Source organism: Taeniopygia guttata, chromosome 2, assembly GCF_048771995.1.
Source record: "Taeniopygia guttata chromosome 2, bTaeGut7.mat, whole genome shotgun sequence".
Classification (NCBI taxonomy): domain Eukaryota; kingdom Metazoa; phylum Chordata; class Aves; order Passeriformes; family Estrildidae; genus Taeniopygia; species Taeniopygia guttata.
Window position 1 is genome coordinate 124897853 of NC_133026.1, and position 25606 is coordinate 124923458.

General features: G+C 36.5%; 1 protein-coding gene across 12 annotated transcripts in view; it reads left to right on the top strand.

The window, feature by feature from the left end:
* Positions 1 to 25606, top strand: part of RALYL (RALY RNA binding protein like) — a 446384-nt gene that overhangs the window by 347629 nt on the left and 73149 nt on the right. For 7 of the 12 annotated variants that reach the window (XM_030266375.4, XM_072924794.1, XM_012572063.5 and 4 more), the window contains 2 exons: positions 870 to 1042; positions 17798 to 20835. In XM_030266375.4, coding sequence (XP_030122235.1) covers positions 870 to 1042; positions 17798 to 17815 — 191 coding nt within the window. In that variant the 3' untranslated portion in view covers positions 17816 to 20835. Of the gene's footprint in view, positions 1 to 869; positions 1043 to 17797; positions 20836 to 25606 lie in introns of those variants that run through there. The other 5 variants (XM_030266377.4, XM_072924796.1, XM_072924797.1 and 2 more) reach the window with 2 other exon arrangements.

A 25606-nucleotide genomic window follows, 5' to 3' on the forward strand; every position in this document is an offset into this window, starting at 1 on the left:
AATCAGTTCTCTGGCCTGATTCACTCTGAGTACATAAAGTGTTTCATATAAGTTCCTTACATGCATAGAAATAAGACTCTGACCCCTCCAAACATTCTTCTAGCCAGTCTGTCTCTTGTCATTCTTCCATCAATCTTCCTCTGGATTTCTGCTGTTTGGATGAAGTTCCTCAGCATATCCAGGAGTTTCCCAATACCTAGTCACAATAATGCAGCTACCCTCATGAAGTCAACCAGAACAGATTTTCAGGCTTCAGGCATGGAAATGGTCTTTCTTTTTACCACTTGGCAGAAAATATAGGAAGCCAAATATATTTGGTTGATTGGAGGGGGACATTCTCCTGTTACTTCAGCACATTGTATCAATGAGGAGTAACAGATACTTCACAAAAACATGTTTACCTGTCTAAAAGTATTTGTTGATTACCTGTATTACTGTGAGGACATATTCACATTAAAGTCATAAAAATTCTTATTCATTTATTGGCAATTAACAGCCTTCTCTCATCAGATAAAAGCTATTTATGTACTTTTCATTGGCTGCACATGAATAAACATCTGGTGACTTTGCCAATTGGATTCCAGGGCAAAGTACAGAAAATCAAAAAGCTGGATCTATTGGCAAATCAAGCCTTCATCCACTGCATGGCATAGACGGGGTAGATGAGCATATTGATACTGTGATTTATTTATGCACTAATTTTTGAAAGAAAAGTTCTCAATCATATTTGCCTGATAGACATTATCACAGAGAATTTTACAAATCTAGCACATCTGGAGATGGAAGCTTAGGTTTCTTCTGCAGAGCACTTTCCTTTGCCACCAATAGGAAAGGCTACTGAATCTCCATAGAGTATGTTTTCCTTACAGAAAAGAAACAAAAGGAAGATAATGCTGATTTGATTCAAGAGGAATGCATATCAGAGAATGCAGATAACTCTACGGAAGAGCCAATTGAAGGAGGGCCAGATGCAGATGGGGATGGAGAAGATATGACTGATGGGATAGAGGAGGATTTTGATGAGGATGGCAGCAATGAGCTGGTAAGAAATAATCATGACCTGTCTGTCTATATGGTTCCTACAAGTAACCACAGAGAACCAACAGTCTGGATTAACAAAATAAGCTCAGAGCAGCATTGTGATGTTCTGTAACTATTGCCTAGACCTATACTCCTCATACACTGTGATATCAATTAAGCATAGGAATGTTTGAGGAGAAACAAGAAAAATATATTTGGTGATTTTAGAAAGGAAATAAAATGTAATTTTGATTTATCTCCATTTATTATTTTACATATGTAAAAGTGTAGGGTGCTATTTTTTCTTTTTTTCTTTTTTTTTAACTGCTGATTTTCAAAATTCAATAATATTCTAAAATTGTGAAGTTTTTCATTATTAACACATGCTTTCCACAGTCCCGAGTCTCTATCTTCCATGTGTATACTCTGCGGGCTGAATTGGCAAATACAGATTTTTTTGATGGAAGGATTTTTCCTTAAGAAATGTTTGGGTTTTCAGCCTGAGGCTGCACCTTTCATGAAATAAAAGCATTTCATTTAGCACCATTATGATGCTGAACTCCTAAGTTCTTCTAGAGCAACATTAAGAAATATTTGAAAAGTCAGATTTATAGCTTTCTATGCATTCCTAATATTAATGTAACAGTCAGCAGTTTAGCCTATAATACTCTCCCTTCCTTCCTGGTTTTCTTATTCTGCTTTGAGCTGAAAGAACTTTTGTTGCTCATTTGCTTGCATTTAAAAAAATTATTTAATCATGTGTGTACAGTAAAAATCTTTTAGTGAAGCAGCAGAAGTCAGTTAGTGAGCAGAATCAACAGCAAGTCTGGCGTAATGGGGCATGTCAATAACCAATTTGTACTGCTTACTGCAAAAGCAACTGAAACCTGCTGGTAATTTTTTCAGGTTTGTGTCCCATTAGCCAGCCCAAGACCTGAATTTCTATATCCTGAATAGCATTATTCCCAGAAAAAGCTACTAAAACCTGAATTTCCTCATCTTAATACATGCAGTGGAGAGCAGATGACATTATCCCTTTTTCTTATAGAGACAGATTCTCTTCTTCAGATATGAGGGATATCTGTAAGAAGCTATCACTCTGAATTTGTAGGGAGTTGAAATGTTGTAATTAAGAAATACTTGTAAATATAATCTCCCACCATGGATAATACTTGACCAGCTGAAGTGATTTTATCAATAAGGGTAACCTGAGTTTAACAAGAATGGTGGGTTTTGCACTAATTAGGCACCGGACTCCCCATTACAGACAGCTAAGTGGGGATGTTAACATACAGTACATTAGACTCTGATTGCTCAATGCTGTCATTTCACCCTGTGGATTTGACATACTTTGCATATATCCACACTATACGACACAAAAAGTAGAAGAATTTTTTTCATCTATCAAAGACCTCAGCAGGAAAGGCTCTATAAAGCAAGCAGCACAGGGAGAATCATTAGCAGTGAAAGTCTGGAACTGGCACAGCCACATTTGCACACTGCTGCTTCCAAGTCAAAAGCACTTTCCAATATTCATGTTATGGAATCAGTTGAAGCGCACTGTGTTGCAGACACAGCTCCAAAGACAGCTCAGAGGTCTGACACACGCATCTAAGGCAGGGTGGGGAACCAGTTCCAGTTTCTCTGCATGTCATCACTAAGTGCATTAGTGCTGGGAGGATGCAGCTCACTGCATGTGGAGAGCGGTGTCCTCTGCATTGCATCCTGGCATGAGTGGCATTCCCCTCATCCAAACATGATGGTAGCAAGGAAAGGCCAAGGAAGAGGACTTCTGTGCATCCTCTCAGTCAGGTGCAGCCTGGTGCAATGCCAGGGCAGTGGAGCCAGTCATCCTCATGCCTTCCACCTTTCCAAAGGCTGGGACCCTCTAGCTGAGAAGCTGTCAGTACTGTGGACTTTAAAGCTTACAACTAAGAATGTCACTTATGTAAAATCCCTGTCCTTTCCTCCCTTGCTATTTCTATCAAGTTTTGGAAGAGGCTACTTCACCTTAGCTTTCCTGTTTGCTGTGATGTGATAACACTTTCTTCCTTTTGCAAAGCCTAGGGAGATTAGTGAATGCAAAACTATTATGCAAAACTATAATGCAAAAAAATTAGTGAATGCAATGGATAAGATAAAGGATTGCTCAGCAAAGGATTGCTTCAAAGAAATCTCAGGGTATGGGTGTTTTCCTCAGAAAGGCAATTATAAATTGAATTATGTATATTTCCTCTATAGTTTTTACTGAAACAGTCAGCAGTCTTGTACTTATGAAGATGGTAGTTTCTGATGTATATTGTAATTTAGACTGTTTCATATTGACATATATTTATGTAGATATACTGGCCAATTCCTATAAGATTTAGTTCCTAGTCCAATTATTGATAGCTCTGTAAGGGGAAAGACAGTAAGAATACCATTAAATATATACGCCTGTAGAAATACTTGGGAATTCAGCCTGCTTCTACCTATTCTGTGTCCTCTTAGCTGAAATTACCTGCTGTCTTTTGAAAAGTAAAGTAGATATATAAGCTTGTTATATAGCAAGTCCTAACAGATGTTGTTCTTTTTTATAAAAGATAAATTATTTAGGAAAGAAAGCTGACTAAGAGGAAACATGTAATTTTGGAATGGAGGCAGTTACAAATCTTTTGAGAAAAAAAAAGAAAGGTTAAGAATTAAACATGTTAAGTGTGACAACAGTAAGAAAAACTTTACACGTAAGAAAAATGTTACTATTTTGTGTCAAATAGTAACATTGGACTTGGAATTTTTAAAAAATCCTCCAAAAGGCTTTTTTTAATTGAAATCTTCAATGCTTTCCAAATATAGAACTAAAGGAATTTAAGACAATGATTAAGAAAATATTTTCTTTCACCAGTAAGATCAGCAGAGGAAACAGAAAAGTATTTAAATGGGCAGAACTAATGCCCTGGAATCATTTCAACAGAAAAATTTAATTGTGAGCCCACTAGTATGAAAAATATTCATAGAGGGAAAGAGGAAAATTACTTAAATTTAGATCTTAACCTTGAGTGAGTTCTTCAGATTTATTTGTAAATCTTCTGCCAGGTCATTTCCCAAAACCTGCTGCAGAACTGCAGAACAGATTTCCTAAGGCTGTCAGTATAGGGGGGTATTCAAAAAGGTCATACCCACTGCCAGAGTCTAGGTGCTGCCACAATGGAGCCCCTGAATTTATATATGTGGGTTTTCATCTCTGGAGCAGAGGACTCAAAAATATATTTCTTTATTTCTAATTCTAACTTGCAAAGGAAGTGACTATGCAGGATGTTTGCTGTGGGTTTAGATGGTAGGATCAGCTCTCTAAATTCACACTGTCGGTTTGAAGGAACAGGTTACTGCACATTAACTGAGTGATGGCAGCTGTCCTCATGCCTGCTTTCAGCCTAGATCAACTGTAAAGAAAGACGCAATCTGAGTTAGGTCAGGCATGGATTTCAGAAGCCTTCAGTTGTCTGCCTGCCTGCAGACACAAAACAACATTATACTCAACATCTGCACACTTTCTTCATCCACCATATAGAACAGGATGTTGCTCAACCTTGCATTGTAATTTCCTATGACTAAGGACATGCCCACAAACAGTCATTATGGCTCAGCTAAAGTGTGAAAAAGTTTTCCATAGCAATAGCTTGATTGCCCATCTGAACTCCAATTTGAGACATGATGCATTTGAGGCACCTGCTGCAGTCATCAAACACCACCTCTTGAGAATGTCTCTTTTGTACTGTTTGCCCAGAAGTGTCTCAGTAAATGTCTCCAGTGTTTCAGACACTCCAGCTTAAAGGATCTCCTTAGAAAAATTCTCCAAGAATTTTGCTGCAACTTTTATACTGAAGAGTTCTTTAAAAGGTGATCTCAGAAACATGATCCATCTCTGTATGACTATGTCAAAGAGTTGGCTTCAACTTGCTCAGTGAAGTGTGCCATAAGCTTTCATCCACATGCTCTACACAGCCTCTCACTCTTGCCTGTACAAGGGCATGCATACTTTGTAGTTTTATACATATACAATAGCCACTGGTTTATTATGTAGCTCCTGATCTTACTTTACAGTTCTTGTCACTTAACTGAGGGAGATTGAAAACTGAGAGAAATCAAGGGATTGAAAACTTCAGGTCTATCTCCTTTGCTCCTTTTAGGTAAAAAAAGCAAGTAGTTGGTTATCCAAGATTTTACTGGACCCATAATTCAGGCTTTCATTCCATTCCTAACATTGAACAGCTTCTAGTAGCAGTGAACTTAAAATTTCTGTGTTCCTTCCTAGTACATTCCTTTTCATTTAAACTGTCCCTCAACAGTGTTGTGACAAAGACAACATATTCATCCCATTTTATGGAATACAGGCTCTCACGAAGAAGGATCTTTATGTTCAATAAATTAAGTTCACACACAAATCACAAACAGGTCACAAATTACCCAAACACAAATCTCCAGTGATATCAAGCAGGTCTTGTGTGGCTGCCATGTCTTCAAATTGTAAGTAGTGGGAAGGAAAACAAATAACCTTTTCTTCCCTCTGTGGCTGCACAGAAGATAACAGAAAAATGTTCTTTGCCACACAGTCCAACACATTACAATATTTGAGAAGCAGCTTGTCCTCAGTCCCTCTATAACAAGTCCCTTTTTATTAAAAATAGTATTAATATTGTGCAGCCTGGTTGAAAGATTGAAGGAAGAACATTTCTGAATTAGCAGCCTTGGTGGTTCCTTAATTCTGCTTATTTAACACATGGACAACCTGGTGGTGAACCAGAACATTTCATATATCTTGATGTCTTAAGGAGCTGGAACAGAGGCTAGATGGAGTTAAGAGGAATAAAGTGGATATTTATTGGAGTGACTTCAAAGGCCACACCCTGACAGAACCAGAGCCAATCGTGGCTCTGCCCGGATGGCTCCAAGATTGAAGCAAAGGAGGGCTTGGTCACAAGATCTCAAACTTTTATAAGTTTTAGTCCATTTGCACGTAGGCGTTAACTGTCCAATTAACAGCTTCAAACTATGAAGTTTAATCTTCCTTGCTTGCTTGCCCACCCTCCCCTTTTCACATTGTTTATGCTTTGGGCCTGAAGTTTGAAGAGATTGTCCTTGAGTCTCCAGCTAGAACAGGATTGTTTTGTCTTCACCAATTTGTGAAAAGCAACAGTTAATATAAAGCTAAAAGCTGCACACCAAAACAGAACAAAAAAACTTACAACCTAACATATCAAGGTTCTCAAAACTTGTTTCGAAGGGTGTTAATTAATCATTGAGAAAGCACTGATCAAGTCATTGCAACTCCCTTGTAAATAAAACAGGTAGCTACAAGTTACTTCACTGAAAGCCTGAAGTATTATATATTTTGGAAAAAAAAACCACAAAACACTTTTAGCCAATGGTTAATAAAATGCCAACAAAATAATTAACTGTAATGAATTATACACAAGCACTCATATATGTATTAAGTTGCCTGAGAATAATAGTGCCTATCAAAGTGTCAGCCTTTCATAGTAAATAACTATAATAGTAATAGGATAGTAGTGGTTCAGTAGTTGAGCATTCAGTACAGCAAACTGTTTTCTGGTAAAGTATGTGGTGCAAATACAGTAGATTTACGGTGTCATAACTCAGATCAGACACTGGTTAGTGCTTGGCTGGAATTTGAAGGATATATTCACAACCATAGCATTGTTTTTATGCTGGTGCAGCTGTGCTAAAAGTAATGAAGCCAGACAAGCATTATTAGATGGGAGTTCCACAATAATGAGTCAACTTTAATGAGATGTCTTAGGAAGTATTTTTATTAAATTATTTTAGAACCAAAGATACAGAGACTATAAAAGGCCCAGTTCTGGTTACAATGTAGATTTACAGCAGTTATTTCAACAATTATAGTTCTCTTTCTATTAAGTATATTTCCATTGTATTTACCTCTCAAGTGTATTTGATTTCTTACTTGTCCTTTTCTCCACCTCCACACTGCATGTTTTCAGTCTATGAAATTTGTTTCTAACATCTGATAGAGAATAATGTTTCAAATATTAATACCAGAAACTGCCACAGACATAAAACTCAGGATAATCCTCTTGCTGCACTGATTTTCATTATGCAAAAGCAAAACCATTATGATATAATAATAGCTACATTTCTTGTAGGAATTGATGCCATTACCATTTAAATCAATGGAACCAACTAGTGCTGTGGCCAAAGCTCATCAAAAACATTTCCCTCTTGTCACAAATGGGTGATTTAGATTGCTGACAAGTTCACTATCAGAGGTATTAGCCAAAATGGTTTTGATATGATGTTGTAGAAGAGTAACTAGCCAAGGTTCAGTGGCAAGGTTCACTGTAGCACTGCATAGCACAATCATTGGAACAATGATTCAAAACCACCAAGGCACAAATCAGAGTTACTAAGGCACAAATCATAGTTGCCATACTAAAAGGTTTTGTATTGTATCAGTCACTTCCCAAACATCTGCCGTTGGTAAATAGTCTGTCTGCTTCAAGAAGCATCCTTGAGAGGCATCGCAGCTCAAGGGGAAACCACCACCCAGCAGCCAGGTTGCTCAAAGAAGGCCCACTTAGGCTGTCAGATTTATGGAATAAAGTGTCTGTATTGTAGTCAAATTACATGCAATGGGAAAAGAATGTATGAGACTCCCTTTGTAACTTTCTCTGTTCCTTGATAAATGAGACTTTGAAAAGCTACCTGCTTTTCATGTGTTAATTGCATGATGGGTGTTCCAACATCACTCACATCAATGCTCCCTGTGCCACTCCTTGTGGGTCTTCAGAGAACAGGTTGCAACTAAAGGAGTTCTTGGCTGTCTGGGCCTTTACCTCCTTCAGAGTCTGAACCAAATTACTGCTAGAGGTTGGTTATGGGGTTGATTGTATGCACCACACCTCTCCTATGAGTAGCTAAAGGGAAATTAATTTAATAGCAAATCGGTATGAAATGTTTAAATTTTCCTTGTTTTAATTATTTTGTATAAAACTCAACAATGAAAATACTCAGCAGAAAGTAAAATAAAATCTACAGAAAAAGAACTAAAGTCTGCCTGATGAATTTCATCTAGTTTATATCCAGTTTTGCATACTTCAAGTAGCAAGATTAATCAAATATGTGACTGTGTGATAGTATTGATAGTACTTAATTTATCATTTTAATAAAACTACTTTTCATTGTCCATTTAGATGCTTGTTTTTTCAGTCCATAGCATCAGGACAAACAAGACTGACTCTTCTATTATCAGCCAAATTAGGCTGATTAGGCTTGTCAAAAAGATCAGTAGCTATTCTGACGACTTGCAGCTTTCTGAATGTGCTTGTACAGGACTACTTAGAAAGTAAAGGACGAACCTTATAATTAATGGCAATAGCTGAAGCAATGTTGTACCAGAAATCTTATTCAGCTTACTTTAAAAATCACTAAGATCATACAAAATTTTCTCTTTTCTATTGCACTTACCATTCATTGAAATCTTGCATTCAGTGTCAGGGGAACACGATGTTCTTCATCCCTAAGACAAATGAATAGGTAAAAGATTGTGTTCACTTGATAAATATCAGTGTGAGATGTTTGTAGTTGAGCAACCTAAGAAAGTCATTAGGGGCACCATACCCGACAGATACTAATTCCTTGTGCCTTCCAAAGCTGCAGTAAATCTAATAACCTGTGACAGAAAAAATGGAGAACGTAATAAAAGCATGCCATGAAATCAAAAATTGTAAGAAACTTCCTGATATGCCCTTTTATTATATTTAATATATGCAGTAGCACAGTGGAGGTGTTTGCTGTTCACCCACTGTTACATGAGTCATTGGAAGGACCTTGCCATTGCCCCTCCTCCCCTTTTTTCCTGGCAGTCAATTTATCAGAGGACGATTTCCTAAGTAGTGTTCAGTGTTTTAACCAGGTTACTGGTTTATGACTGACTACATAATGTTTTTCTAATTTTTATTTAAATCCTATCCCGTGCATATCACATGGGAACCTGCAGAAAATGCTGGCAATGTTATCATGCATTTTGTGTCTCTTTCTACTAGATTTTCCTGTCTGTAATCACATTTTTGTAAAACAAATAAGCAAACTAATTTTATTAAATTGGGATTTATTCCTCCAAATCTGCTCTATATATTTAATTCCCAGTTAAAAAATCCTCAAAACTTAAAATCATAAAACTTTTGAAACATTGTAATGTAAAAAATATAATTAACTTACAGGCATTAGAATCTTATGGATTTGATGTAAAAGAGCTTGAAAATAATGGGTTTTCTCTTATGTTTATGTCATTTTTAAGCAAGATATATGGGATCAGGAATTTTGGGTTCTGTTCTCAGATTTGACGATGTGTTTTGCTCATATTGCCATGTGGTAGGCAATATGTCTCAGAAGATTGAATGCGAAGGTAGAAGTAGTACCTCTTTCTGAGACCAGACCAACAAATGCCTTTCTTTGGCATTTAAGAAAGGAGCATTCCCAATTATTTAAACTTATAAAAAATTATCTGCTTTCCAGTAAAGAAAAATATTTGTGGAACAACAGGCAATATATTCTTCAAGGAATCTATTTTACTTTTTTCATTGTACCCTGCCATCTCTCTTGACCTGCCTGAAGTCGCAGTCATCATTTAATAAGATAGTCATGGTGCTTGATAATTTTGAGACAGCAAATATTTAATTTTAATGGCTCAGGTTTTATTAAAAACAACTGGTTTGCCTCCAACTTAAAGCAAAACAAAACCACATACCAATCAGTGAATTTAATCAGAGGTAAACAATGCTGTCAGATCAGGCCAAAAATTCTCTCAGACATGTAAACAAAATATTTGCCTAAATGAGATTAACTCTTCTCTGATATAACATAGTTGACCTTAATATTCAGTATTAATAGCCTCATTATTTTTGTTTAGTCTAAGTAGATCCAAATTAGCTCCACAGATTTTGCTGGCCCAAAATTTATGAGTATAGTCAACCTCTGAGTGAGTGCAGAAACAAGGACAGCCAAACACCTACCTCTTAAAAGCAAAACTGGATCCCATTTCAGGTGAGGATGATGATGACTTCTAAAAAATATCACGAGCTTTTTGCTGCTCCTTATGGCTGAAAAAGAAACACCAGAAATTAATTGAAGTAACTCAACACTTTAAATAAGACCGATTTTAGTTTCCCCCCATGAATATTTCTGCCAATGTAATTTTAACTAATTCTGGTGGAGCTGTACTTCTTTTACTTCCCTGTACTTTGGCTGACTCCAGTAAAATCTGGGTGACTTGTTGAAGCACTGCACTGGGGTTTGTCCACCCATCACTTACAACCAACCGTCCCCATCTGTGTATAGCGGGAATAAACATAGAACAGTAACCGAGTATAGATACCAAAGCAGCAGTATGAGGCATGTTGAGAAAGTGGCCGATGGGAAGGGGGACACTGGTGTTTTCTAGGCATTCACTAGTGAACAGAAATCCTCTGGAAAAACTCAGGACAGCCATTGGGTCTGTGCCATGGACTTGAGTCTATCAGCTTAAATCAAATTCTAAGATTTAACTGAAACTGAGCAATTGTCATGCATCACACATTTTTCCTGTGTGTTAGTCTTTGAAAATAAATAGCCTTAGTTCCCCTAGAAAACACTCATTCCACAGGCTTTATCACTAAACTTGAGCATCAAAAATGCTTAATGGAAAACCCTCAAAGGAAACATTTTTCTGTTGAAATCCTTCACTGAAGTAAAGAGTTGCAAGCATTGAAAAGCCAAAAGATTGTTATTTTTCCATACTAAAAGGCAGAAATTGTAAATGTTTTTATTTTTTCAATAAAAATTGCAGAGGTAATACAGTTAGTCACCCAATTATTCCAAAAGGTCTTCATTTTTTAGAAAACATAAATGTGTTACTAAGATTTTATGCATGATTAATATCAAAACATGAAAGGCAGATTGAATTTATCCATACATAGGCATTTACACGTCTCAGAAAAGGGAAGTAATTTAGAAGGTGATAAAACTGTAATTGCCATTTCAACAAAAAAAAAAGCAATCAGTGAGAATAAGACAAGCTCAGTCTGCCAAAAATGAAGATTTTGAAGTTAATCAAATACCAACTTAGCCAGCTTGTCATGCTGCTATGTGTGCCTAAAGTTTCCAAATTATTGTCGCTATTGATTTCTAAAATTACACTATCGTTCTGTAGTCTTTCAAAGTGAGCAGTGTTTTCCAAACCAAATAAACAAAGAATGAAAAGGCTAAATTCTTCTCTGCTCCCTCTTTGCAAGGTTATAGTAATCCTTTCTCAGCTATTATGAGATTCTGCACCATTTGCAGATCACGATTTGACCCCAAGTCCAACATTTTGCTTTGTAACTTTTATTTTAAAATTAATGTCTCCTGAAATCCTCATAAAACCAAAATATTATGCACTACTGTGCACTATGCATTCAAATAAGCTTTAGGCAGGAAAATACAAATAAAAAGCTGTTTTAAATAGGACCATCTTTTATTACCATTTCCACCTGGATCACATTGCCATAGCAAGACTTTTACAGATGACAGTTTTAAGCAGATAACACTACATCCTGTGTATTCAATTGACTGTCTTAATTCATTATTCTGTCACCATTTAAATATTCATTTTGCATTGTTTGTTTGGTTCCACTCCTGCTTCCTATGGTTTATTCTGGGCTTTCCCAGTATCTCTGTCTCATGTTATATGCTTCCAACATCTTCTTCCAGTACTCCCTCCTTCCCATGTATTTTCTTTTTTTTTTTAATGTCACTCCACCTGGTTGTTGAGTAAAACTTCTGCCTCCAAGTATCTGAAAAATCTCAGATTGATTAGACATAACACTTCTCATCTCAATACATCATTGCCTGCAATTATTTTGCCTGGAATGAGTGCCCTTTGGTTTTTGATACCTGTCTAAACTCTAATTTGGCAATAGTGAGAAAGTTTATTAGGTCCTTTCTGCAGAATTACGTTAAGGCAATTCTTCTTTTAAGCTCCTACTTTCATTTTAAAAAGCACACTTCTTAAAATGTAGACATATTAAATGGCCTCAGGGCACAAGTTTTAATAGTTCCTTTAGCATTAAACTGTGTGCTCAAAACTGCATCCTTGGCATTAGTAGGACAGGAACTTTTGCCTTGAGCATTAATACTAATTGGGCCATCTAATCTCACACTAGAGAATTCCTACTCCTCACATTAAGCAGAGATTAATTCAGTAGGAATTTTAGTCTACAGCTTTTTTACACCACCCTGTAACTGAAAAGCATCTCCTCTGTAGCATTCAGGATGATAAAGTACAGTACTTACTGTGAATCATGATAGGACTCAGTTGGACTTGCTTCTCATGGAGCACTGTCCCAAGAAACAGAAAACATCCAGGGATCTCCAATAAGAGCCCCACCCCTGAGAATTTGCTATGAATATCCACTCATATGCAGGGATAAACAAAGGTGTAACATTTTTTTCTCTACTCCCAAGGAGGTGTTGAGCATCCCTTGAGGCACATTGATATAGGCTGAGGGAACTCTGTGGACAGCACCAGGGAGTGATGCATTACTGCATTTGGATTGGCTTTATCAGCCAAAAGAGATCAGAAAAGGGAGTTTGGTGGTAACACTGTTTCACCATAGCATAGAAATGTGAGTGCATTCTGGTAAAGACTTCAGGGGAAGTGAGTTCTTCTAAAGCACCACCTCTCTACCATCCAACCTCTTCCACATCTGCTTGGAGATCCTGGCCCACCCCATACTCTGCAGAAGGCCCAGTGCCTCCAGCTTCAGATCCCTCCCACTGTCAACAGAAACTGCACTACTAGCCCCTAAGTCTTCTCCTGTTACTATAAAGGACCTTGCAGAGGAAGATTTTGCTCCAAAAGCAGTCTAGCAGGAGAAAAACACACAGCCTAAATAAAGTGGTAGATTCACTTTTTTTCTTCCTGGCCCCACTCAAGCTCTCAAATGGCCATGGTGACTCAAAGTCATTCCTTCAGTCTTATACCTGACCATCATCTCAACTGCAGTGTCCTCGCAAGCACTCTCCAAATATTGGATCCTGTCTCCACCACTACACCCAAAAGCACTTATCACAATTCTGCCTGGACTGTGTGAAAGAAAAGATATAATGGTCTAGGGGAAAAATCAGTATCTGATAGGGCTATCTTATTCTTCCTGCTGATTTTTATTGGACAAACAAGTGAAACAGAGCATTTTAATACAGAGAAGATTGAAGTTTATTTTCACTGATGACTAAAACAATCATTCTCACATGTACTCACATAAATACTAGCACTTCAAAGCAATTAAGCTGTTCACTGAACAGAAAAACGATTCTGTAATGTTTAGCAATTAAAGTATGATTGGCAGAGTCCAAAACAGAATGATTAGGTTTCGTCATTTGAAGAAAGGTTTAAAGAAGGTGCAAGCAGTTCTTTTGTTTATCCTTTATTAATATTTATCAAACTGTACAATCCCTTTATTTGTTAAATGCAGTTAATATTCTATCACTAGTTCATTGCAAAAAAATTTTGCTTTACTGCCATCATTTTGTTTTTCATGCTTTACAAGGGTTACAACTGAAAGCAGCAAAAGTGTGATACACATTCACGTTCCCCTGCTCACACCTACTGAACTGAGCATTTACATTTCATATGGGGGCATTAAACTAAACCACCTCTATGACTGTTACTGAGTTAGAGATTTGAGGCTTTAAATCAAGGGACAAAGTGTAAGGTGTACTTCAAATGAACACAGCTGTGAAGTCAATTTGACAGCAAATACAAATTCAATGTTCCTTGGTAAGCTCTGCTTCTTCCTTGTGGTTTTCCACTGATAATGTCTTTATCATCATGCTGTGTAAAAGCCAACAAAAGTGCATGTCCTCATGGTACCTTACAAATATAAATTACAGTGCTTTACACTCAGTGTGAGTGCCTGCTTAAGAGAAAAGGAGGATATTGTCTTGAGCCAGACAGCAGATAAACAGAATGGCAATTTGCATTACTACTTTCTGTACTGCATTATGATTTTTCTCATTTTACGTAAATATCTAGATCAATAATGGCCCACTAAGTTCTGGCTATTTTTTTGTGTTTGTTTTGCTTTTTTTTAAATACCTGCTCTGCAGACAGTTTCCATTTTTCATCTCTTTGGTGGTCCAGAAAGTGCATTTCATAATCAAAAGAAATTATTAGAGATGGAATAGAGTATGCTATCCTCGAGGACATAAGAGAGCATCTGTAGACCTGGAGTCAGAATTCTCATTGTACAGATAACAGCAGTGAGCATCAGATGTAATGAAAGCAGTTGTGCTACAATTGCAGTTTGATGTAGCACAAGTATGAGGGACAGAGTTGGGAGAGAAAGGACAGTGTACCTGCTGCATTTTAATGGAGCTTGCTGATGTTTTGGAGAAAGTGATGTAGAGCAGTCACATAACCTTCTGTCAAAGCATCGTCAGACACCAGCAGAAACCTAGAAAGGTGTCAAGCATCAAGTCTCCTACTCAAGAGGAGCCTGCAAGAGACAGATGTGCAATTTTACCAAGCAAGGGTCAGCAGTAGCTTCAGATGTCTCCATTACAGTTACTAAAATGAAAATTCCAGTCCTGAGAATGGGTTTGTCTGGCAAGGAAAAAGACACAGGAGAGTAAGAGGAAGGATACTTGAGGCTCTGGGTTTCAAGTTCACATGTGTATGTGAACCATCATCTATCCATCCTCCTTTTAGCTGCATTTTCTGAGGGTTTCTAGGATTAATGCTATCATAAAAGCCATTCAGAGCAAAGGATTTTTTAAAAACAGATGCATTTTTTCACATGAATGTCTTTCATGTATTTTGGATGCTCTTCTTGGTTATAATTATTGTGGGGTAAACTATATGGTGAAGTCTGTAACAACTATATTCTGTGAGACTTTAAGCATTTGCTTAAACAAGGTACGATGTTAATCATGTACATCTTATGTGGTATTTACTCATAGCACGTTCCTAATACTGCCTCCCAAAAACATATGTAGAATTTACACTCTCATACAGTAAGATTTATTCCTGTACATTTAGGACTGGAAGATAAGCATGGTAAAGTCCAGAAAGCTCTTCCCATAAACCCTGTGAGAAAGAAACTATTTAATGTTGGCTTTCCAATGTTATATAAAAAGTAATAGTGTATGGTTAAAATTAATTTAATGTAGTAGAATTTGAACTTGGAAAAAATTGCCAGAAGCATTATACTAGAACTATAATAACAGTAGCAATAGCATTTTTGGAAGACTGAAATACACTGTTATGTCTAAGAAGAGTGTTTCCAACAACTCATGCTCAAAAAGATATCCAATAGTGAAAAAAGAAAAAATAATTTCAGGTGGAAAATGAACCAATAAATATTCCATAAACTCTCTCCATCTTTTTTTTTCAGAGATTATGATGGTAATTAGGACAGTGTATAGAATTGTCTATGGATGCCAAGTCTATATGCTCAGTTGAGTTATTAAATTCCTAAAATGCATTATGTTCAAATCATACTTTCTAAAGTGGTTTTCTGTTAGAATTACATCAAATGAAAGTCTTATTGCTGGCTTTAACATAATTCAGTTCATCCTTGTTGTGTCAGGAGATGTTTTAATATATAAGGGGAAAGAAATGAAAAAAATGTTAAAAACCCACTAGTCATCATGAGGGCTTTTTAATATCATCAGCACTGCCATAAAGGCAGATGATAAACTGCACACTATTCAGAAGAAAGAAATAGAATGAAATTAGCATAGCCCTGGATTCCTGTCATTACAGGCAAAATAAATGTTTGACTCTTCCAGATTTTAATGTTTCCTCTCAAACTGTACCATTACTTGTAGTGAGAAGGAAATAAGAAATGCATGTATTGAAGGAAGAACACAGGAATATTTTGGACTGGTGGGGTTGCTAAATTTTTATCACTGTTTCCAACCAACAGCAAAGCTGCATTGATGACTTGGGTCCAGATGGGTAGCAACATTAATGGTTCACAATAGTAACCTAATGATGCTCTTTAGTGCTGTGACAGGTAAGGGCTTGAAAGGTTTATGGCAAGGGAAAAAAGCTTTGATAAATAACTTGAAAATCTGCCTCTTATTGCTTTCGTAATTGTTGCTTCTTGAGGATAAAAAAGAGGAACTCTCTTTGGAGCTAATAGGATGTACAGTGGAATTTTTATTTTCACTCTTTCTAAGATGAATAGCTAGTTAAAAACCATTAAGCCTCTCTCAGACTTAAGGGGTGAGTTTAAAGGTCTTTTTTATTATAGCTAGTCTCTCTAGAGATCAGACCTAAAACATAAGAGATGAAGATTTTTCTCTGTGCAAGTAGAGAATAATAGTTTCTGGATGATTTAACTTAAAGAAGAAAATTCTGGGGCCTCTCACATGAGCTTTTCTCCCTAATCCTGGTTACCTGTGAAGACACAACCACACACCTGGTGCCTTCTTTCCAGTGAAGGGGAAATCTGATGCCTGACTTCTTCAAAGGTTCAGGAGCACAGTCCTACAGTGACTTGGATGTTTCTGGAAAACCAGGTTTTCAATAAATGGAAACTTTAACAGATATTTTTTTTTCTTTTTCTTTCTTTTTTTTTCATTGAAGGAAGAGAAAATTGGCTGAAACATCTGGAAGATTTTCAGCCTTTGATCAGAAGTGCACCAGGTTTCATCAGCTGTTTCCTTTTTCAGTTATAAAACAAGATAGACTCCACCCCACTCCCTCCCAAACACAAAAAAAAAAAAAAAAAAAAAAAAGAAAAAGGTGCAGAAAAGATTGGCTGAAAGATATTTTTCCTGTCAAAATTAAAAAAAAAAACCTTGAAAGTTTCACTTTAAAAAAAGAAACCATCTACATCAGCTAACATTTTCTGTCGGTTTTCCAAACAGATGTGATTAGGAGAGTGCTGTCAGTTTCCCTGTGGGTAGGTGGAGCTGGTGTGCCTTATGCCCCCCTGCAGCATCACTCAATGCCTACTTGAAGCTGGTAGCATTAATGGGTCACATAGCAAGACTCAAATATTTAGATGTAAACTGCCTCCAGCTTCTGCTGAAAGAATGAACCCCAAAAGTGTTGGCTAACGCTGGATTTTTGCATTTTCACAGTGTGGCTGATAAAGCAACAAAAGAAATCAAAGGATATACTGTTATATCCTATGGCAGGTACACAAAAACACTAGCAAAATAGGCAAAGTAAAAGGGAAGAAACTGAGGAAAAATCCATCAATCTGGTAACTATAGGCATTGCTGAAAGCACACAACCAATGGAAATGGAGTAAGGTATAAAAATAGTGTGATGGGGCTGAAGCAAAGAATTCTACATGCAATTTATTTTAGATTGAATGTTATTATGCAAATAAAGCATTTCATTGCAAAGCAGCCAATATACATTATTCTATTCCCTGTTGCTAAAATACAAATTATTCAGCAGTTTTTTGCATTAGCATTATTGAGGGGAGATATACTTCAGCTTCAATAGCTCTTGCTTGATTTGCTGTTATTATTTTGGGCTGTACAGTCAAGTAAAGACTGTTGCACAGTCCGGATTGGCCACTGCTGCAGGAACACTATTCTTCTTTTAACCTTCGATGGTTTAAGGTGGGAAATCATTGTAGACATTTATATTTGTTTGATTTGTGAAAAATTCAAGTCGTAGTCCTCTTGGCTCTTTTCCCCAGCTGTTTTGGTTTCTTTTTGAGGTTCTCCTGGAAGAAATTCTATGCTTTCATACTAAAGCAAACATTTCATTTCTCAGTTTCTACAGATCAAGTGATGAAATGTCATGTGTGAACCCCCTGAAGGCTGAGAAGAGAAACTCTGACTTCCTCACAGAAAATTGTGAACTGCAGTTTCTTACTGGCTGACAACACCTTTGATTCAATTTGTATGAAACTCAATTTACTTATTAAAATGGACATTATTGTTCAGATATTAGAAACTCCATTTCTTATATGTTCTAAGCTGTACAATTGTCAGATTTTTATGGTTTAGATTGTAAATGTGGTTTTCTCTGGCTAATTATTGGTATTATTTTTTTAATTTTGATGTCTTAAAGGCCAGTGTACTGTATCATAATAATATGAAGGACGTATTTAACAGGTGTGGAAAACACTGTATACAAATGTATATTTCTAAAAGCTATTTTTATGATTAGCACATTTTACTGTTTTACCATATTTAGAGTCAGGTGATATTGCACTTCTTTGTTTACTGCTTAGTTCAAATAAGACCATTTTGATCAATGCCACAATTAAATACATTGTATGGTATTTCCCATTACTTTATTCAATTTATTTGTCATTGAAAATAATTACATTTGGTAATAGAATACCTTCTAAAAAGTGAATGGAAAATAAGAGAGAAGTCCTTGATAAACTGTAAATTGCATCCTCATGTAAATCCCCTTCTTCAGATAAGCCCTCTCTGTGATGCCATTCATCAGACAGTTCTTATAGCTGTTCTTGCAAATCTCTAAAGGCAGTTTGTTCCTACCATATGGAAAGCCAGTCAGCCTGCTGTCTAGCCAGGAAAATTACTTATAGCCTGCCAATATCTGACAGCCTGAGATAGCCTACTTATTACTTTTTGGGTTATTTTCTGGCAGTAGTCTTTCCACCCACAAACTCCTAAGGCCCTCCTGAAAGCCTGAAATTGGAATAATTAATTACTACAGATGTTGTAGGGGGAATCTCAGTATAGAATTTCTTAATAAATCATATTTCCTTTCAAACAGAATGGATGCATTATTTCTCTTGTGTTACTGAGATATTAAAGGTAAAAAAGCATAAGCACAAGGACTTCTTCCCCTAGAAAAATACCAAGTTTTTCACCATCCCAAAGTCAGACCTCTTTAGCATTGCAGATTACATGAAACAAGGAATATGTATTTATTCATCTATATCTTTAAGCGAGTGGTAATCATATAGAAAGAGACATGACTTTAAAGTGATTGCAGGGTAAATAAATTATTTATTAGCTTCAGCCTCCCAAGAGGCAGAGGCATTAATTAAGGAAGTATCTTACAAAGTCAAATGGAGCACAGACCCAGTCTGCAGCATTGAGCCCTGACCACTGAGCTCCATGACCAGGCTACTTACTATTTCAGATCATCCAGGACTACCAAGTTGCAATTTTGCCTTGCTCTTTCAAACATTCTTTTTAAAAGATCTAACTTTATATTTTTGTTTCAAAAAGCAGTTTATGAGATGACAGGTTCACCTCAAGTAGTGTGGGTGTAAGTGGGTGGGAGCTCAAGGTCTCGGGTCAGGTTTCTGGCATGGGGACCATCAATATAGAAGGACTGATATTTTTCAAAAACTTGGAAGAAAAGCATACATTTTAATTTAATTGTCTATTAATGAGTGAGAACCTTTTTCACTAGGTAGCTATGTGACATTGCACTCTCAGTTACATTTGTGTACCTTATATTTAGTTTGTCTATTGTGTGTGGAGTTACATGGTTTTACGTAAGTGCTGAGTAGTACCCAGCTCCTTAAATAAGGAAAGACTAGTATAAGTAGTTACACCTGAGCATAAAGAACTGCAGCTTCAGAATTTATCAGGGCTGACTCTCCTAGAACATTGCAGCAAAAAGATATTACTCCAGTGAAATGTTAGGTCAAATCAGAGAATGAAATACTCCACTTTCTGTCTCTTAATATAGGTTATGAACATTTTTAACTGTAAAGATGCAAAAGTAATTGCCATTTTGGAATTTCTGTCTTTGGCTGATAGTTAAAAAAAAACAAACAACAAAACGATCTCCATAAACTGTTGGCTGACTTAAAAGATGCAGAAAATCATCCAAGGAGATCAGTTCTGATATTGGTGTTAATAAACTAGATATGAGAAACATCTAGGTATATTGTCTCTTTACCACCTCCATTCCAAATAAGCTAACACTCACAGAAAACACTGAGACTTTTACACATTCTTTACAATCATTCCCCTTACAGTATGAACTCACAGAAATAATTGCACATTCATAATGTTGTCACTGTTTCACATCACAGTTTAAGTCCTGAGTATATTTTGAACACAAAAGTTACCTCTGGTAACACCATGAGGCACTATTTCATTTGCAAGATTGTTACCCCATGCAGCCTATTACTAGTAAGGTTTCTCAATGGCATGTTTGCTTAAAATCACTCCAGAGGATGCTGGTAGCTTTGACAGAGCTTAATAGTTCTCTGCTGTCCATGTATGCTGGATGCTCAGTGTTGTTTGCCATCACCTGTTACTTGTTTGTCATAAGTTTGTCAATTGTGGGATTTTTCAACATTGCTCATCCCTTGGAATATGGAAGAATAGGAAATATAAAGGATCATGTCAATCAGTTTGGACAGTCAACAGTCATAAAATCCTTTACAGATAGTCCTGAATCAAACCAAATTCATTTTCTACACAGATCTATATGCTCTGTGTATTTCAGATATTTGTTTCAAACATGGGCAGCTGCATGAATGGAAAATATTTACTAAAAAGCTTTAAAGTTTGGATCAAGAAAAAATATTTTTACTTTTGTAAACTCTTGTATTACATATTATTGCAATTCCTATTCGTTTTCTCTGTAGAGCCATTTTTAGTTCTGAAAAATCACTGCACTTAAACTATGTAGATAACTATAATCTTGTTAGCAGTCCTATTTTTAATTGGTGCCACTGCAATTTAGATTTTAAACATTCAGAGTTTGCCCATTAGAGCAGATTGATGATTCATTACAGTTTTCTTTAAAATGTTGTAACATAATTTTTACATGTCTGTAAATAAATATTTTCTCTGGTTTATGCACTACTTCAATTTTGCAATTTCTTCTCTTAAAATGGGACTCTAAGACACTTTCCAGGAAAAATGTATTTCTCTCATGGAAAAATGGCATTTAAATCTCTGTAGTATAACCATCCTTCACAAACTTTCAAAGCAGACCAAACAGAAGCAGACATTCTAATATTAAATACTAAACTTCAATAAAATGGATAAAAATGTTAAACCTGCTATTATTTTAATAGTTTGAGAAATTTAAGCACCAGTACTGTATTAAAAAATGACTGACAAGAAATGTGAACAACTTCCTTAAAAGAGGGAATTCTTCAGTGGAGTGAGAAAGAGGGAGGCACAGTGGGGATATTTCATGAGTTTAAGAAATGCATTTCATTAATCTTGGAAGCTTCTGTTTCATATATAACAAAAGAATTAGGAACATAATTTATGAAAATCATGCCAAAAATAGTTATCATTTTCTGCTCAGTACCCAAATCCATTTTTCTTTCATAGTTCCCTATTCCATTCATAAGGTTTAGCTATGCAGGCAAGCTAAAGAAAATTGGTCCACAACGTTTATGAGAATGATTTTAAATTATATTGGTATTGTTGGGAAGCAAAACTATTTTGAAATATAAGGTAAAACCAGCACAACTTGACAAGTGAGTACAGTAGCTCTGAGCAATTGTCAGCAATGAAATGTTCTGGCCAAAGGAATGAAAAAGAGAAAATAAAGGCACTTTTGCACAGCAGTTACAGACCTTTGTTTACAGTCTATGCCCTTACAAGAATCAGCTCTGGAAAACTGGTAAGAAAATCCTCTGAGAGACTGCTTAGAAAAAACACGAAGTGCTTCAGGGAATACAGAATTGCTGGGTTTTGGGTGGTGGAATAACTCATTTGAAACAAAAATTGCTTGAGGTTTTGTGGCTGCTATAATAAGTACTTTTTTTCTGATTAACCCCTCAAAGAAAGATTGTTGTTCCACATTTGCGCAAACAGAATAAATCCACAAGTATCATACTATTTTAACAGAAAACTAGTTTGCAGAGCACCCATCCCATATAAATCCCAACAAACAAACAAAAAATGTTTCTAAAGGTTACATTTAAGTCTTTCTGATACTGTCCTGGATACATGATTTAGCTGCCTAAGGTAATGGAGAAAAAACTTTGCATAAACACTCTACTGGTGTATTACTATATGTGACTATGTCTATGGTATGTAGCTATACATATGTGGAAAAAATATTCTTCCATTGCTTTGTGCTTTAGATAATTAGAACTAGAGACAACTAAAGTTGTGTAAAATAAGAATCAAACTCATCCCTATTGACAGTCATTAAATGAGTACCTTCACGGTCTACTGCAGCTGGATCCTTAAGCAGAAACTGTGGTCAGTGTTCATTCTATGAGTAGTTACAGCAGCATTTAACAAATTATTTAAAGAAAGAAGAAATTATATTGCTGCTGATAATATTGCTGCTGCTGCAGGACCACAGTGGAACATGGTGGAGGAGCAGAGGATTTACAGCATGGCAGAGCTGCAGCTTGAATCTGCTGCTGAGATCTGAATGAGCATTCTGACCTCAGTCAGAATGACTGAGGAAATTGTTGAAAGGGGATGTTTTGCACTTGTATTCATTTTACATTTGAAGAAACCTCCCCTATATACTTATTTATTTTCACATGTCTGACAGCATGCCATGATTTTGATGATTCTTTCAATGGGTAAGCTTCAAAATTTGCATGTGATTTTGGTCAAACTTAGTGAGAATTTGACACTTAGCAATAAATAATCAATCACATTCACCCCTTCTTCAGAATTTTGGCCTTGGTGTTTAATCCACAAGACAAGGAACAGATTTCATAAATATCTGTTTACTTGAGTGGTAACATTAATTGAAAATCCACTTACAATATCATTCCTAATTTTTCAGTCTATCATCCTAGTTTTATCATTCTATATTTTTTCTATCATTCCATTGATAGAAAAGCTATAGATCATAGAACCATAGAATGGTTTTGGTTTGAAGGGACCTTAATGGTCACCTAGTTCCAAGCCCCCTGCCCTGGGCAGACTTTTCATGAGACCATCCAAGCTGACCTGGAACACTTCCAGGGATGAGACATCCACAACTTCTTAGTGAAACCTGTCGCACTGTCTCATCACCCTCACATTAAAGAACTTCCTAATATCTAGGTATTTTTCTTTCCTTTTTTTTTTTTTTTCCACCAGTGTTTTATATTCTGGTCTCCATCAGTAATCTACATAAAAAAGAGGACATATTTTTATGTAGTATGTGATATCAGGCAAATCAGCTTTGAAACATTTCTTAGTTCTATATAAGACAACTTTCAGCGATACATGTCAGGAGTTTTACCATGTTTGTGATGACATGCTGCATTACCTGTAATCAATGTACCAGTGTCTGAAATTTTGTTTTGTAAATCTACCCATTGAGCACTATTATTTAATATTGCTTCAGAGAGAAAGTTTATCAGGTCCTGTCTCAGAAACATAAATATGTTTTTTGACAGCAAGATAGAAAAAAATCAATTGTACTGATTTCAAGGATGAGTGACCTTTGAAATTTGGATCCTTCCGCAATTACATGAGGATAATTTGTAAGTGAATTCTAAGTTCTGAGTTGGTTTTTTTTTGTTGTTGTTGTTCTTTTGTAAGCTAACAAGGTGGGGAGACAGTAATCCAGGAGTGCTACTAGCTTTTATAGGTCTCATTTTGGTCAATTTGTTCCACACTGGATTTGGATGATTCAAATCATGCCACAAAGATAACGTGGTGGAAGCAGACAATTAATAACAGCAACAAGAAAAATAACAAAAATCAATGCCTATGGAATTACATATGGGCATCCATGTATACAAATGACTGCTGAATTTTATATCAGATGTAAACTTGAGGTTCAAGAGAGGCTCTATTAAATTCCATTCAGTGCAGAGCTACAAAGAGAACATATCTGCTGCTCCTGGTTAATCAAGGGAGTGAATAATCCAAGCAGATGTCAGATTTCCAGCAGCTTCCTCAGACAGCACTTTTCAAAGATGTCTTACAGGGGACAAGTTCAAACTCTTCCCAACACTTTAAACCCCCTTTATGTGGTCTCATGTGTTAAACTGATTTTTTTCAGAGAGGACAAAAGCAGTTAAGCAGCCTCCTCCCAGGAATGAAGAGCATGACAGAATGCTTATGTGCACACCTACACACACAACCTATGGACCCTGAAATGGAGCACATCCCATCTCCATGTTCAGATCTAATGCTTTGAGGCCTGAAGCTGCAAAAGACTGAGCTTGGAGGACTAAAACTCTCAGAGAGTTTATGAGCTCCTCTTTAAATATGGTTTTAGAGACTGCTTTTCATGAACAAACCTCAAGCAGTCAAAGGAGAAGTTTGAATCATTTCTTAGCTACAGAGAAGGGATGTAGGACATGGAGAGGTCATTTAGCTCTCACGGACTTCTATTCTCTATTGGTAGAGGACTACATAGGACCCTGGCCTAGTAAAATCATTACAAATTGAAAGACACTGATGTTACAGTTCATCATATATTTGTGTCTCATTATGGACAAAATCCTTAAACTAAATATTTCATATCAAGCTGGGTATAAATTTTCACTGCTGTGAATAATCAGCATAGTAATGGAGTCTAAATCTTAAATCATATTTTCCTTCCCAGCAAATTCCCCAGTAGGGTGGTTCTAAGTTGACAGTGTTAACCAGGTTTTGGAGAAAATATTGTACAAAGGCAAAATTATTTAATCTCTTCAAGCTAGGATGGTGCCTTCAGTAATGATAATCAGATTTTAGTGGTCTCCATTGCAATGCAGGTGAAAATTTAGAAAAGCATTCAGCAGAAAATACAGAAATTCATAAAATTAAGAATGCACCCCATTGAGGACTGGTTTGCGGGGATGCTGAGAAAGTTATGCTCACACTTGTGATTGAAAAGTATAGACTTTATTTACCATGAATCACTACAATTGAGCAAGGATTATGCTATGTAGCATGTTGCCTCTCAAGAAAAATATTTCTACTTCCATATTTTTTACAGATATTTTTGGTTTTAAAATATAAAAATTACTGAGGTATTAATTTTAGTACATTCTCTCTTTTAATTTAGGCAACACTGTATGCTTTAATACATAAAAATCTCAAAATCACCTGGCTGAAAGATTAAGCACATTTACACAGAATAACAGAGAGTATGAGGTCGACACATAGGCTAGTAAAGATCTGAACCAGTGAATCTAAAACTGAAGCCTATAGAATCACAGAAACAAGAAGGTTGGAAAGACCATCTGTCCAATGTCAACACAGCACCATCAAAACCACCCCTGTATCCCCAAGTGCCACATCCAAGTACCTCTTGAACACTTTCAGAGATGAGGCCCCATCAACTTCCCTGGGCAGCTTATTGCAACACCTGACCACTCTTCCAGTGATTTTTTTTTTCCTAAATATCTAATCTGAACCTCCCCTGATGCACTCTTTTGATACAGCAGAACAGAACAACCCCTACCTCACTGCAATCTCCTTTCAGATGGTTGTAGAGAGCACTCAGGTGCTGCCCCGAGTCTCCTCTTCTTCAGACTAAACAGCCCCAGTCACCTCAGTTACTCACAGGACCCTTCACCAACTCTGTTGCATTCCTCTGGCCATGCTCCAGCATTTCAATATCCTTTTGGAAGTAAGGGGCCCAGAACTGGACATAGCACTTGTGATGTGGTCTCACCAGTGTCAAGTGTAGCGGGACAATCACTTCCCTAGTCCTGCTGCCACT